A 12610-nucleotide genomic window follows, 5' to 3' on the forward strand; every position below is an offset into this window, starting at 1 on the left:
AACATGAAACGGGCACTTGAGACATCACTGGGAGGTGAGCCATTTTCAAATCAACAGGCTAACTATCAACATTGGGAACTGCTTCTCTAGTATTATGACAGTGGTAAAACCTCTACCAAAAATGGCAGACCATTAGTTTAATAAAAACAGCAAACGAAACTGTTCCAGATATTTTTAAACAGCAAGCAAAGTAACCATTTCAACAAGCATTTCTGAACTTCTAATGATTAGAAAATGCACAAACCATTTAAAACCACCAAATTGAATTGACTGTTTTCACCAAGCCAACATGAGAAAAAAAAAATACAGGGTTGCAAGCTAATTCAAAATTCGCCCTCCACTTCCTGTTTATTCATATACCAGGACAAAAAGCAGAAAAAAAAAAAAAAAAGACTTCTCTGCCTTTTCAACCCAAAATGATTTCTCAATTTAGAATAACATTTATCCAGAAGAAAAAAATGTGTTTTCTCCTTCAGTAGGATCTATTACTAGGAAAAGCCAGATTGCCATTTCAGCTCTCTTAATGTTTCTAGACACGGAAGTAGATTTCTAGATGTTGAGATTTTTATTTACATTAAAGCACTAAGAGCCCACAGTGTTCCTGAGTATATCATTACAGGTACTAGCCCTTAAGAGTCTGCTTGAAGACAGTATGGAAGAGAAGGGTTAACTCTGAGGTGGAAGGCAGAAATTACTAAGAAAATGAGCTGCACTTTGGCCATAAAAGGCCTTTTCCTGTTTATAAAATTTATAAGCGTTTCATTAAGGCATCGTTACAAACCCTATATAATGAGATGCAATTATGATATTAGATAGGACGTATAAAATTATACGTGCATTACCACAGAATTATACCTGCTTGATTATGTTATTTATTACTGTATCAATTACTGTATAATTACAAGTAATTTGTGATAAAAAAAAAAAAATCACTCATGCACCGAAGCCCTACTATGTGAAGAGCACTGTGCTGGGCACCAAGACCAGTCCCAGCCCTCCTGGAGCTTATAGTCTGAAAGAAGAAGAGGGTATCAAACCAATGGCTCCATAAACAATAACTTCATTACAGTCCCAGTAAGGGCTACAAAGGAGAACAATAAAAAATGTAAAAGAGGGAGATCTAACTGGGGGATTCTGGAGAAGACATGATATGTAATGAGTCTTCTGGAGCGTCTTTAATGCCTGGCTGATCCCCAGATGCCTGCACAGGACAAAGCAAAACCAGTGTCGACGGAATGAATATGTTTCCATTTTTCCACCTAATTCTTCATAGGCTATTCCAAGTTCCTTTGCCTTCAACTTTTGCCGTAGACACTCCTCTCCTCTTCCCCATCTGGAAAATGCTAACACATCTATAAAATCGTCTCTTGTCTACAGCCTTCCCTGAATGTGTCAGAGGGATGTGAGGCCCAACCTCTGTGCTCATCAAGCCCCCTAAGGGTCAAAGAACATGGTACACGCACTGTTTGTCTATCCACTCAGGCCATAAATATTTACCATGCCCTTATTATTCAACAAGCACCTTTCTACGTACTTTATACACACTGGGATACAACTTTGGGAACAAAATACATAAAACCTTTCCTTTCTGTACCTAAGCCTTGTCGCAGAAAGTGTTAAATAGATGTCTGATTAATGGCAGAATAAGTCAATTCTCCATTATCGGCCGATTTGAATACGAATGGCTCTTTGGGTCTATGAGGGGACCGACTTTGTAGGGTTCGAAAACTTAATGAAATCGATGGCAAGCTTCATAATTCAGTTTTAGCTATTGCCTTTAGCATGGTACGTTGTTCTTGGGGCCCAATGCTGTGGGAGGCCTCTGAACAGAAGCAAAGATCAGTGTGGCAAAGCCAGAAATGTTCTCCAAACAGAGCATACCGCTCGTGTTTATCCATGCCAATTAAAAACAAAAAAACAATGTCGTTTTAAGTGGCCTCAGTCAAATAAAATCACTAAGCACATTTATAGTATTTAATAGAAGTTCTAAAATTAAGTGCAGACATCCATCTTCCTGATTGCAAAACTTTTTGTGACAGAACATATTACTTGCTGTCTGCCAGGGAAAAAACAGCCCAGCGGCCGAACACTGTCGTGGAGATGAGGGCCTCCCTTCTTCAGAGGCAAGGAAAACAGAGGCAGATGAGAAAATGGACAAAATTAGCCCTGAGGGACTGAGGGGGCTAGTGCAGTTTAAACTCTTAAAGGCTGCTTTAAATAGAAGGCTACCAGCGTGACCTTAAGCAAGCATTTCCTCTGTGCCCTTGTGGGGAAGGCTCACCATCATGGCGGCACCCAGGGGCTCCCCATGGGGGCTGGACAGTGGCTCCCAAACGCTAGCTTGTGGATGGGAAGTTTCCACTCATCAAGGGCAAAGCAGAGAACAAGGACACAACACCATCTGGGAGCGTGCCCGAGGGTGGGTCCTGTCTGTTAACCGGCCCTTCTTGGGAAAGCCGGCCTTGTAAGCTCTTCCTTTTTTTGCTTTTTGTTGTAAAAATGCCATTTCTTTTATGAAATGATTGATCCAGTAGGGTTGTTTTTCTTTTTAAGTATTCTCCCACCTGCTTTTAATTTGTTACCCCATGAAACCCCCACTCTAGAACATAACCTACCACCGCTTCCTACCTGCTGTTTCCCTGCAGCTAAAGCAGCGGGGTGCTTTCCAACAGGCATAAGATTTCAATCCTAGCCTTCAAAAAGACAAGCTGTGTGACCTTAACCAAGTTCCTTTACTTCTCTGAACCTCAGTTTTCTCATCTGTAAAATGGGCATCTTTAAGCCTACTCCCTACAGTGCTCTTGTGAGAATTAAACGAAACAAGAGTATCAAACGCCCCAATGCCTGGTATAGAGAAGGTATTCAACAGGCCAGTTTTCTCCTCCCCCTACCCACCCCTCGACTTACAAATACCCACACCGCATAAGCCATCCTAATAAGAAATGAGTACAATAACTCTGTTTTACCTTAATATTTGGCGTAGGGTTGGGTTCATACTTGTGAATTAGAATTTCACAAATTTATCAAGGCCGAGAGAAGGTAACAGATACAGCAAAGAAAGAAGAAATTGCCCTAGAGTCAGTTTTGATCTAAAATGCTTTCCCCTGTTACACAGTTGGTTCCTTCCAATCATAAGATCTCCCCTCACTCCTGAATAAATCAGGTATCCCTCCACTATTATTTACCAGACCATTTTGCTCCTTTTCTTCCAACTTTGGATTGTTTATCATCTGTTCATCATTTGTGTGAGACAAGAAGTTCCAGGAGGACCGTCTCTCTTGCATTTACTGTTGTATCTCCAGGGTGTGGCCTACGCCCTGAAACTTAGTTCAATAATTATCTGCTAAAAGATGATGGAATGGTGAATACAGTTGTGAGAAGAGACTTAACACATGAAATCAGGAGTTAATGGAAGACGGTAGGTGCCCGGGTGGCTCAATCGGTTGAGCGTCCAACTCTTGATTTTGGCTCAGGTCATGATCTCAGGGTCGCGGGATTGAACTCTCCATGCTGAGCATGGAGCCTGCATAAGATTCTCTCCCTCTGTCTCTCTCTCTGTCTCTGGCACGCTCCCTTGCTCACGGTCGTGCTCTCTCAGGGAAAAAAAAAAAAAAAAAGACCATATACAGTGAAATTCCAGCTCTAATATACTCCCCCGTTTTGCAAGGTGACTTGGCCACTTTTCCTCTTCAACGGTGCAGTCTATTTCTCTATCCCTCAGGCTGAGGTTTGACCATGGAACTTGTTTGACCAATAGGACGTTAGCAAGTGTGATGCAACCAGAAGTTTGCTCACTGGTGCTTGTCCTCTCTTATGATGGGGAACCCATCCACCACCATGTGAACAAATCCAGACTAGGCTAATGGATGAGGAGTGGTAACACAGGAAGAGGATCCAGTCGTTTTGCCAAGGACTCTGTCATGTGAGGCCACCTAGACCACCTGAACCAAGACAAGAAAACCTGCACAGAATTGTGACAAATAATACATGTCTACTGTTCAGCCAACAAGCACGTGGGTTATAAGCAAGAAAAGCTTACTAATACAGCAGCTCATAAAATACATCCCATAAACCTCTCCAAAGTAAGATGCTAGGTGTTTCTGGAAGCAGCTCACTTATAAGGAAACTGCGAAGAAGTGGGAGCTGAGTGGGAATGAGGGGTTAGAGTAAAAACAGAGAGAGAGAGAGAGAGAGAAAGGGAGAGAGAGAGAGAGAGGCGGAGGTCTTCAAGCTCCCATCATGGAGCCCTGGGCAATTGACATGAACTTCTGTTCAACAATATTCCTGAAGGAAGTGGGAAGGAAGCACCACATTCCCGGGCCTACAGTCCACCAGAAACAACTGGCCTGGCACCTTTGGCATGAGTCCTTTGGACCACCAGCCTTTGACTTTTACAAATTGTGAGAAAGAACATATCACCACGTATTTAGCAAAGGTCCAGAAACTAGGTCCAAGGGCCAAATGTGGTCCATTGCTTATTTTTATAAATAAAGTTTGATTGAAACATATCAATGGCCATTCTCTGACGTATTGTCTATGGCTCCTTTCATACTACCGCGACAGAGCTGAGTGGCTGTGACAGAGACCAGATGGCCTTCAAAGCCTAAAATATTTACTATCTGACTCCTTACGGAAACGACTTGCCAACCCCTGTACTGGAATAATCAGGGTAGGTTCTAAGGGGTGGTTGGGTCTTAACCTGAGTCTTGAAAGAAAAAGGCGGTGTTTATTTTTGGTATAAAGAAATGGAGAAAGGCTGAAAGAACATTACAAGAAAGAATACTAAGAGTATAACTGATGCTACATCACTGTGTGAAAGTTATTAAGTTAATGACAACACAAACCATAAATGACTGTACCGGCCACTTCCCATGGGCCAGATACTGTTTGCTTTATGGTCACTCATTTTATACTCCCAACAATATCATGAACTAGACAGTATTATTATCTCCATTTTTCCCTATGAGAAGAGAGAGACGCAGACAATTAAAGATGCTTGCCCAAGGTCACAAAGCTATCAAGTAGACTAACTAGGATTCAAATACCTAGTTAGTATTTACATTTATAGTATTTATATCAGCCTAACTGGTATTCTCACTCTCAACTCCATAATCAATATAAAATATGATGAAGGCCAAAATTATGCATAAATTCTAGCTATGAGCAATCAGACGGTTTCTTGAAGGCACATGAAAACCAACTTTATCACTTTACATTGCTTACCCTTTTTGGCCACACCACATGTTCACTTTATGTCCTCTTTGTCCCTTGCAAAAAACCTGTCATTGCTCAGCTGGAAATTCCCTGAACGGGACATCCCTATGGTGCATCTAGCGGTTATGTTGCCATAGTGATGCTGTGTCAACACAGTGGTCACTGGCCATTCTCAGAGGTCGACTGCAACCCATTCATTAAATTCTGAGTCTGAGACTGCCACCTATTCCCTAAGAAGAAAGAAGGTTCTCTTCCCCAAACAAGAGTCAATAAGGTCGTCCTGGTCATGACAGGCTGAAGCCACCGTGGGCATTACTTCTTCCAGACATAAATTCGGTTCTGTTAGGGAGTCCTATTTTAGAGCAGAGGCTCCCAACCCGGAACAGTGATCTTTGATCTCTAGCCAAAAAATGGGCCAGCCCTTATCGGTCGATCAGGGACCCTGGTATATCTGCTCGTAGCTGCAAATGATAACATGCATGGGGCCCCTTATAAACAACCTAATTAAATGTAGGCAGAATTCCAGGACGGAAGTTGTTTCTTGATTCATTACCTTATCATCACATGGGAGAGATTCCTAATAGATAGTCTCTAATACGATTAACTTTTAACAGACTCACAGATATTAAATTGACAGGCCTCTTTTAGAGGGCATTTTGGCAATTTGTATCAAGAGCCTTAAAAATGTACGAAGCCGGGGCGCCTGGGTGGCGCAGTCGGTTAAGCGTCCCACTTCAGCCAGGTCACGATCTCGCGGTCCGTGAGTTCGAGCCCCGCGTCGGGCTCTGGGCTGATGGCTCGGAGCCTGGAGCCTGTTTCCTATTCTGTGTCTCCCTCTCTCTCTGCCCCTCCCCCGTTCATGCTCTGTCTCTCTCTGTCCCAAAAATAAATAAACGTTGAAAAAAAAATTAAAAAAAAAAAAAAGACATTACGATACAGCCATAAATTACCACATTAATGTTATAACCGTAAACACTAGGCAGTTGTTTAAATTTTGGCCATGAAAGACTATTAAATTTAAAAAGCAGATTAAAGCCAGCATACAACATAAAATTCTATTTTTATAAAAAACAAAACAACACGCACGTCCTCATAAAAACATAGACTTAACACAGGTTTTCTCCCAGGGTAGACCTATGGTGGTTTAAATTTTCTATTTTTTGTATACAATGAACTTTAGTTTAGTGGCTTTTAAAAATGATGACTGTTATCTTTAATTTTGGCTTAATCGTTATTTCTTCTCCTTTGGCTGTACACTATACTTTCGACTTACGCTCTTCAGTTCGGTGAATTTTAGCACGACATTCGTTGTCCCAGGGAGCCGAAACACAATCTTTCTTTCTTTTTTTTTTTTTTTTTTAATTTTTTTTCACATTTATTTACTTTTGAGACAGAGCATGAACGGGGGAGGTTCAGAGAGAGGGAGACACAGAATCTGAAACAGGCTCCAGGCTCTGAGCTGTCAGCACAGAGCCCGACGTGGGGCTCGAACTCACGGACCGCGAGATCACGACCTGAGCGAAGTCGGCCGCTTAACCGACTGAGCCACGCAGGCACCCCAAAACACAGTCTTTCTCGACAACCTAGGGGAAAGGCAGCCCGCGTTTTCAGAGCTCGACAAAACCCACCAGGCAAATCCCCTCAAATTCAACGAGTGGCTGCCCAGCCTTCTTGGGCTTTCACTCTGTGAAAAAGCTGTGCCATAACAGCACTCTCAACAGCGGAACCAAGTTTATCAAAGTTGCCTGCGCTGGTCCGGGTTTTGTTTTTGTTGGGGTTTTTCCTAAAAAGAGTCAGAATCCAAAATTACGACAAGAGGTTGGGGAATTAGCTGACTAAGAGCTGATGAAAACAGCGTGTACCGTGCGGATTGTGAAAGAGGTTAATGTGTAGGGCCTGAAATCTGCTGGGGAAGACAGACGCTGGATCATTTCTTTTCCCAGGACATAACAGGAGCAGGTAAGCTGGGTTACAACATACCGCATTCAGATTTCTGGACAGGACATGACTTAACATTTTTTTTTTTTTAATAAAGGAGTGCCTTCTAACTTTCAAGTGGTCGTTAGGAAAGGGTTTATTTACATATTGCCAAACCAGTGGACAGAGTGAACTGGTGTTCTGCCACAGATGTCCCAAATCTCAGGACAAGGCGAAGCGGGGTCAGCTAGCAACCAACAATAAAAGCGACCACTGGACACGCAAATGTTTCACTTTTCACCCAGCTGCCAACTGGCTGCTGTGTGAACTTGCCTGACCACCTTATCCGAAGCTACTGGAGGAAAGGACACGCCTTTAAAGCAACCAACACAATGCCAGAGGTAGAGAGATGTTCCTAGGTCTTCCGTGGATTCCCCGCAACTAGCCTCACTAAGTAAAACGATACATGTTTTTTCAAAGGACTTGAAAAGAAGGGAAACCTCACATAATTTCTTTCAGGGGCTGAGTGACATTTATGTGTTTGTTCAACCGAGGTCTTTAAGCACCCACTATATGCCACACTGTGTGTGAGCTACTGTGCAGGCAAGCTAGGGCCCCTATCCACTTTGTGTCACAGACAATAAGGCATTCAGGGCAGTAGACTGCATGCAAACCTGACTCCATTTCTCCTTACCCTGTATTCCTGCCTCTAATAACGTGACTTTCCAGCTTCTTGCCTTAGAAAGTTGAGTTTACATTGGGCACCTGGGTGGCTCAGTCGGTTAAGCGTCTGACTTCAACTCAGGTCATGATCTCCCGGTCCATGAGTTGGAGCCCCAAGTTGGGCTCTGTGCTGACGGCTCAGAGCCTGAAGCCTGCTTTGGATTCTCTCTCTCTCTCTCTCTCTCTCTCTCTCTCTTTCCGCCCCTCCCCCACTCATGCTCTCTGTCTCTCAAAAATGAGTAAATGCTAAAAAAGAAAGAAAGTTGAGTTTATGTTCCTACCAGCTGAGCATCACTGGCCTTACGACTTACTTTCACCAACAGAATGTGTCACAAGTGACAGCATGTCACATCTGAGCCTAGGCCTCTGGAGACCTTGAGTGTCCTTCCAGAATCCTGCCTGTGCAAATAAGCCAGTACTAGCCCTACAGGCATGAGAGACCACGTGGGGAAAGACCAAAGTTCCCAGCCAACAGGAGCCTTCGGCAACCCCCAGAAGAACAGCCAACTGGCGAACCTGCAGCTGACCAGGAACGCACAGTGGAGCATAGCTGGGAGCAGATGAACCACCCAGAGGAACCTGGCCTGCAGGGCTGACCCACAGAACCATAAGCCAAATAAAAGCTTGTTGTTTTAAGCCATTCATTCAGCTAGAGGATGGTTTGTTACACGACAGGGCCTACCCAGTACAAACAGAAATAATAACTAACTCTGACAAGCCAAGTACAAAATGCCACCGAGCACCCGATGGGAGCACCTGTAATATTATTCCAACGTGTTTATAATTACAACGTATCATCCAATGTAGACATATGAAGAACGGATCTGATCAACCATCCTAGAGAACATAAAGAAGCTGTATATAGGGGGAAGGGCCAGCTCGAGACAGCCATAGTTCCTTTGAAAAATGGCCTGTGGATGAGTTGGATTTGCCTATGAAGTCACTCTTTGTTTCTTTTCTCTCTCTCTCTCTCTCTCAAAAAAAAAAATAAGCTCTTTCATTCAATTAAGACTGTTGGACTCCATAGCGATTGTCTAACTTGATTCAAAGCAGCCATATCCTCTCTGACACATGTTCAGCCTCCCCTACTCGGTAGGCTGGAATTTTAAATCCAGCTCTCCTGAATTTATGACACACACACAGTAGCAAGTCCCTACAGGCCGAAAATCAAACTGTAATTCAAAGGCCACAGGGCTGAGGAAACAGCCAGAAGATAAATCCCAATTTCTAACCTTGGATTCTGAGCAAGTTGATTTAGTGGACTGTCAGTCATATTTAAAAATAAAATAAAACTACAAAGACAGCAGACGGCATGTTCTAAAGAGAAACGGGGTGATGCTTTTCTGGACTCCTTCAAAAAGCTCTTGTTACCTGAAAAGACCTGTTATGTTATTTTAAGGGCCCTAGAACATTTGGCCCCAGTCAGTCATTTGCAGGAGTTTCTGAATTTTCAACTCATGAGACACAAGGAAGGAATGAAACCATCAAATAAACACAGCGCGCCACACTGGGGGTGACATTGCCCAGGGCAAAGCAGCCTGTTTCTGGAGCCAAGCAGGTCACGCCCCCACCCCGAGCACGTGGAGAGTGAGCGCACACTGGGCGCAGAGGCCTGTGGGTACTCACCTTGCAGCCCTCGCAGGCGCTGACCCCATAGTGGTACCCGGATGATTTGTCCTGGCAGACGAAGCAGGGTTTGTACACACGAGGGGGAGGAAGCGGAGACGGAGGGCTGGGGACCAGTTCCTCGGAGCTCGTGCTTTGCGTTTCAATCGCTGTGGTGCAGAGGGGGTGGGGGGGTGGGGAGAAAAAAAGATAATCTGTCAGTTCATTTCTTTCTCACCAGTGAAATCCCCAGCCGCGGCCCCAAGTTCAGCAACAACCCGAGCAAGGATAGGCCCACAAGAACACCTGTCACCGTGGGCACAGCAGTGGGACAGGGACACGGAGCTGTGCGGTTCACAGGGAGAGCCCACAGGCCTCTCTCATTTGCAGCGCAGCGCAGCACAGCACTGTGCGGGAGAGGATTTTATCACCAGGCCACCCTCCAGAGGACCAGGAACTCAGAGGGGCGCAGTGACTTGTCCCGGATCAACGGCGCGGCGCTAGAGCCAAGACCCAAACTCAGATTTTCACACTGCAGACCCGAAGCTCTTTCTTTCAGCTCTTCTGCTGCCCCTCGCTTCCGATTCACGGAGAGTCTCTGCAATGACTTGTTTGACCCTGTTGCTCACTTAATTAATCAAAAGTAAATTTCCTAAGACAAACGAAGAAAATGCCAGAAGTAGCTACTGGGCAAGCATATGGGGAGGGCCTGCAGGGTGCAGCCTTAAGGGATCTTCATTAATCACAATATGGGTGGGGTGCCCCGGTGGCTTAGTCGGGTTGAGGGTCCCACTCGGGCTCGGGTCATGATCTCACCGTCCGTGAGTTCGGGCCCCACATGGGGCATCTGGGCTGACAGCTCAGAGTCTGGAGCCTGCTTCTGATTTTGTGTCTCCCTCTCTCTCTGCCCCTCCCCTGCCCACGCTCTGTCTCTTAAAAATAAATAAAGATTAAAAAAAAAAAAAAACCCATTGGTAAGACCTTTGCTACTCCAAGACTAGTCCTTGGACCAGCAGCATCAGCATCACCTTCTAGTCAGCATCACCATCTACAAAGATCATCAGCATCTTATTGGAAAACATACCATCAGGCCCCAGCTCAAGCCTCCGGAAGCAGAATCTGCATTTTAACAAAACCCTCAGATTGCGGAACATGCAATTTATGTTTGAGAAGCAGTGGGTTATCCTAATGATAGGAGAGCTCTTTTTTCTAGATTTTAAAATACACGGGGTGCTTGGCTGGCTCAGTCCTTAAGCATCTGACTTCAGCTCACGTCATGATCTCACAGTCTGTGATTTCAAGCCCCGTATCGGGTGAGCGCAAGTCCCACTTCAGGTGAGCGTGAGCCCTGCTTTGGGTAAGAACACAAGCCCCACTTTGGGTCAAACACGAGCCCCGGGTGAACCCCACTTCTCTCTCTCTCTTCCTCTCTCTGCCCCTCATTCACTTGTGCTCTCTCTCAAAAACAAAAACAAACAAACAAAAAACCACAATTCCCCATCTCATTTTCTAACCACCCAAATTCCATGGTTAATAGGAATTCATAGAATTTAAGATCCGAGGGTTCTCCCATCCCTTGTCTCCAGATGCATGTTCAAAGCCAAAGCAAGACCTGGCTCATTTCCTATCACAGGCAAAAGTGCTCATGAAGTATGGTGGGAATGAGGAAGGGAGTGACTCACCCAAAGTCATCGAATAATGTTCCAGAATCTTCCAATCTCCAAATTACTTGAGAATATACAGCAGATTCCCCAGAGAGTAAGATTTCCAGTTGTTCCACTACTCACAATCTTCCAGATGAGATATTCTACCGACGTTATTGTCTTACAGCTAAGCCTTCAGGAAGCTGGGGCAACTCTACCCCTTCACACACTGTGAATCCACCCTCATATCTTATAATCCTGCTACCACGCCACCATCATCTCTCACCTTGGCTACTCAAGGGTCTCGCTGTCCCTATGCTTCTACCCGAGGATCCCTTCCTCAAATGCGCAGTCGGATAACTGTTCAAATAGTTAAAATCAATCCCTCTCCCTTACTTGTCGAAAACCCTCCAAGAGTCACCAGTTAGATCAAAGCCAATCTCATTACTGTGCTCCACAAGGCTCTTCACGATACAGCCCCTTAGCAACAACATCACTGAACTCAATCATTCTCATTTATCGATTTCTTTTTAAAAAAAATTTTTTTTTTCAACGTTTATTTATTTTTGGGACAGAGAGAGACAGAGCATGAACGGGGGAGGGGCAGAGAGAGAGAGGGAGACACAGAATCGGAAACAGGCTCCAGGCTCCGAGCCACCAGCCCAGAGCCCGATGCGGGGCTCGAACTCCCGGACCGCGAGATCGTGACCTGGCTGAAGTCGGACGCTTAACCGACTGCGCCACCCAGGCGCCCCCTCATTTATTGATTTCTAAACACCTGCCTTCTATTCCATCTCTTGACGAGGCCAAGCTCTCCGAGCAACTTAAGGCTACTGCCCTTAAACCATTTCCCCTAACTGGAGAGCTCTTCGAGCAAATGTCACCTCCTCAGAGATGGCTTTTCTACAGAAAGCCCCTTCCCACTCCTGATCGCTACATCCCATCATTTTATTTTCTGTAAAACTCTAACTAGTACTCAAATTTAGAAAGTTTGTGTACAACTTTATATTCTCTCTCTGCCTCCTTCCAACTATGGGTTTCATGACGCCAACCTACCTACGTGCAGCATTTACAGCTGTGTTCCAGGCCTAGTGGTCCTGGCACACAATAGGTAGGCAATCGATAAATATTTGTTGAATTAATACATGAACTTGTCCCCTTTTCTTTTTTCTTTATTCTAAGCACTAAGAGCCCCTCTAGGTTGTTAGGTAACCCGATTACAAATCAAATAGCTTTTATATACTCATTTGCTTCCTCAAAAAAAATTAATTATCCTTTTGGAGTAGAATCAACTATAATTATAGTATTTTCATAATTCAGAAGTTTCTTGGAATGAATTCATTAGAGTAACGCAGGTCTAGTAGATAAATCTATATCACAGTCTCTACCGGTTAGAAGCAAGGTATCTGGGACAAAGACAGCTCTTACTCTGGGCAGCTTGGCATTATTGTGACAAGTGTTCTGCAGAAAGGCTGGCATCTGAGATGTCACTAAAGCTTATCAGATCA

At 44.5% G+C, this 12610-nt stretch overlaps 1 protein-coding gene across 11 annotated transcripts in view; it reads right to left on the bottom strand.

Annotated features, from left to right (window-relative positions):
• Positions 1-12610, bottom strand: part of RARB (retinoic acid receptor beta) — a 771689-nt gene that overhangs the window by 133567 nt on the left and 625512 nt on the right. For all 11 annotated transcript variants that reach the window (XR_005792006.1, XM_040480046.1, XM_040480044.1 and 8 more), the window contains one exon: positions 9481-9629. Coding sequence is in view for 7 of the 11 variants with exons in the window: in XM_040480046.1 (XP_040335980.1) it covers positions 9481-9629 (149 nt within the window). In the remaining 4 variants the exon portion in view is untranslated. The remainder of the gene's footprint in view (positions 1-9480; positions 9630-12610) is intronic.

This window comes from Herpailurus yagouaroundi, unplaced genomic scaffold (assembly GCF_014898765.1).
Source record: "Herpailurus yagouaroundi ecotype Mexico unplaced genomic scaffold, PumYag 159, whole genome shotgun sequence".
In the NCBI taxonomy this organism is placed as follows: domain Eukaryota; kingdom Metazoa; phylum Chordata; class Mammalia; order Carnivora; family Felidae; genus Herpailurus; species Herpailurus yagouaroundi.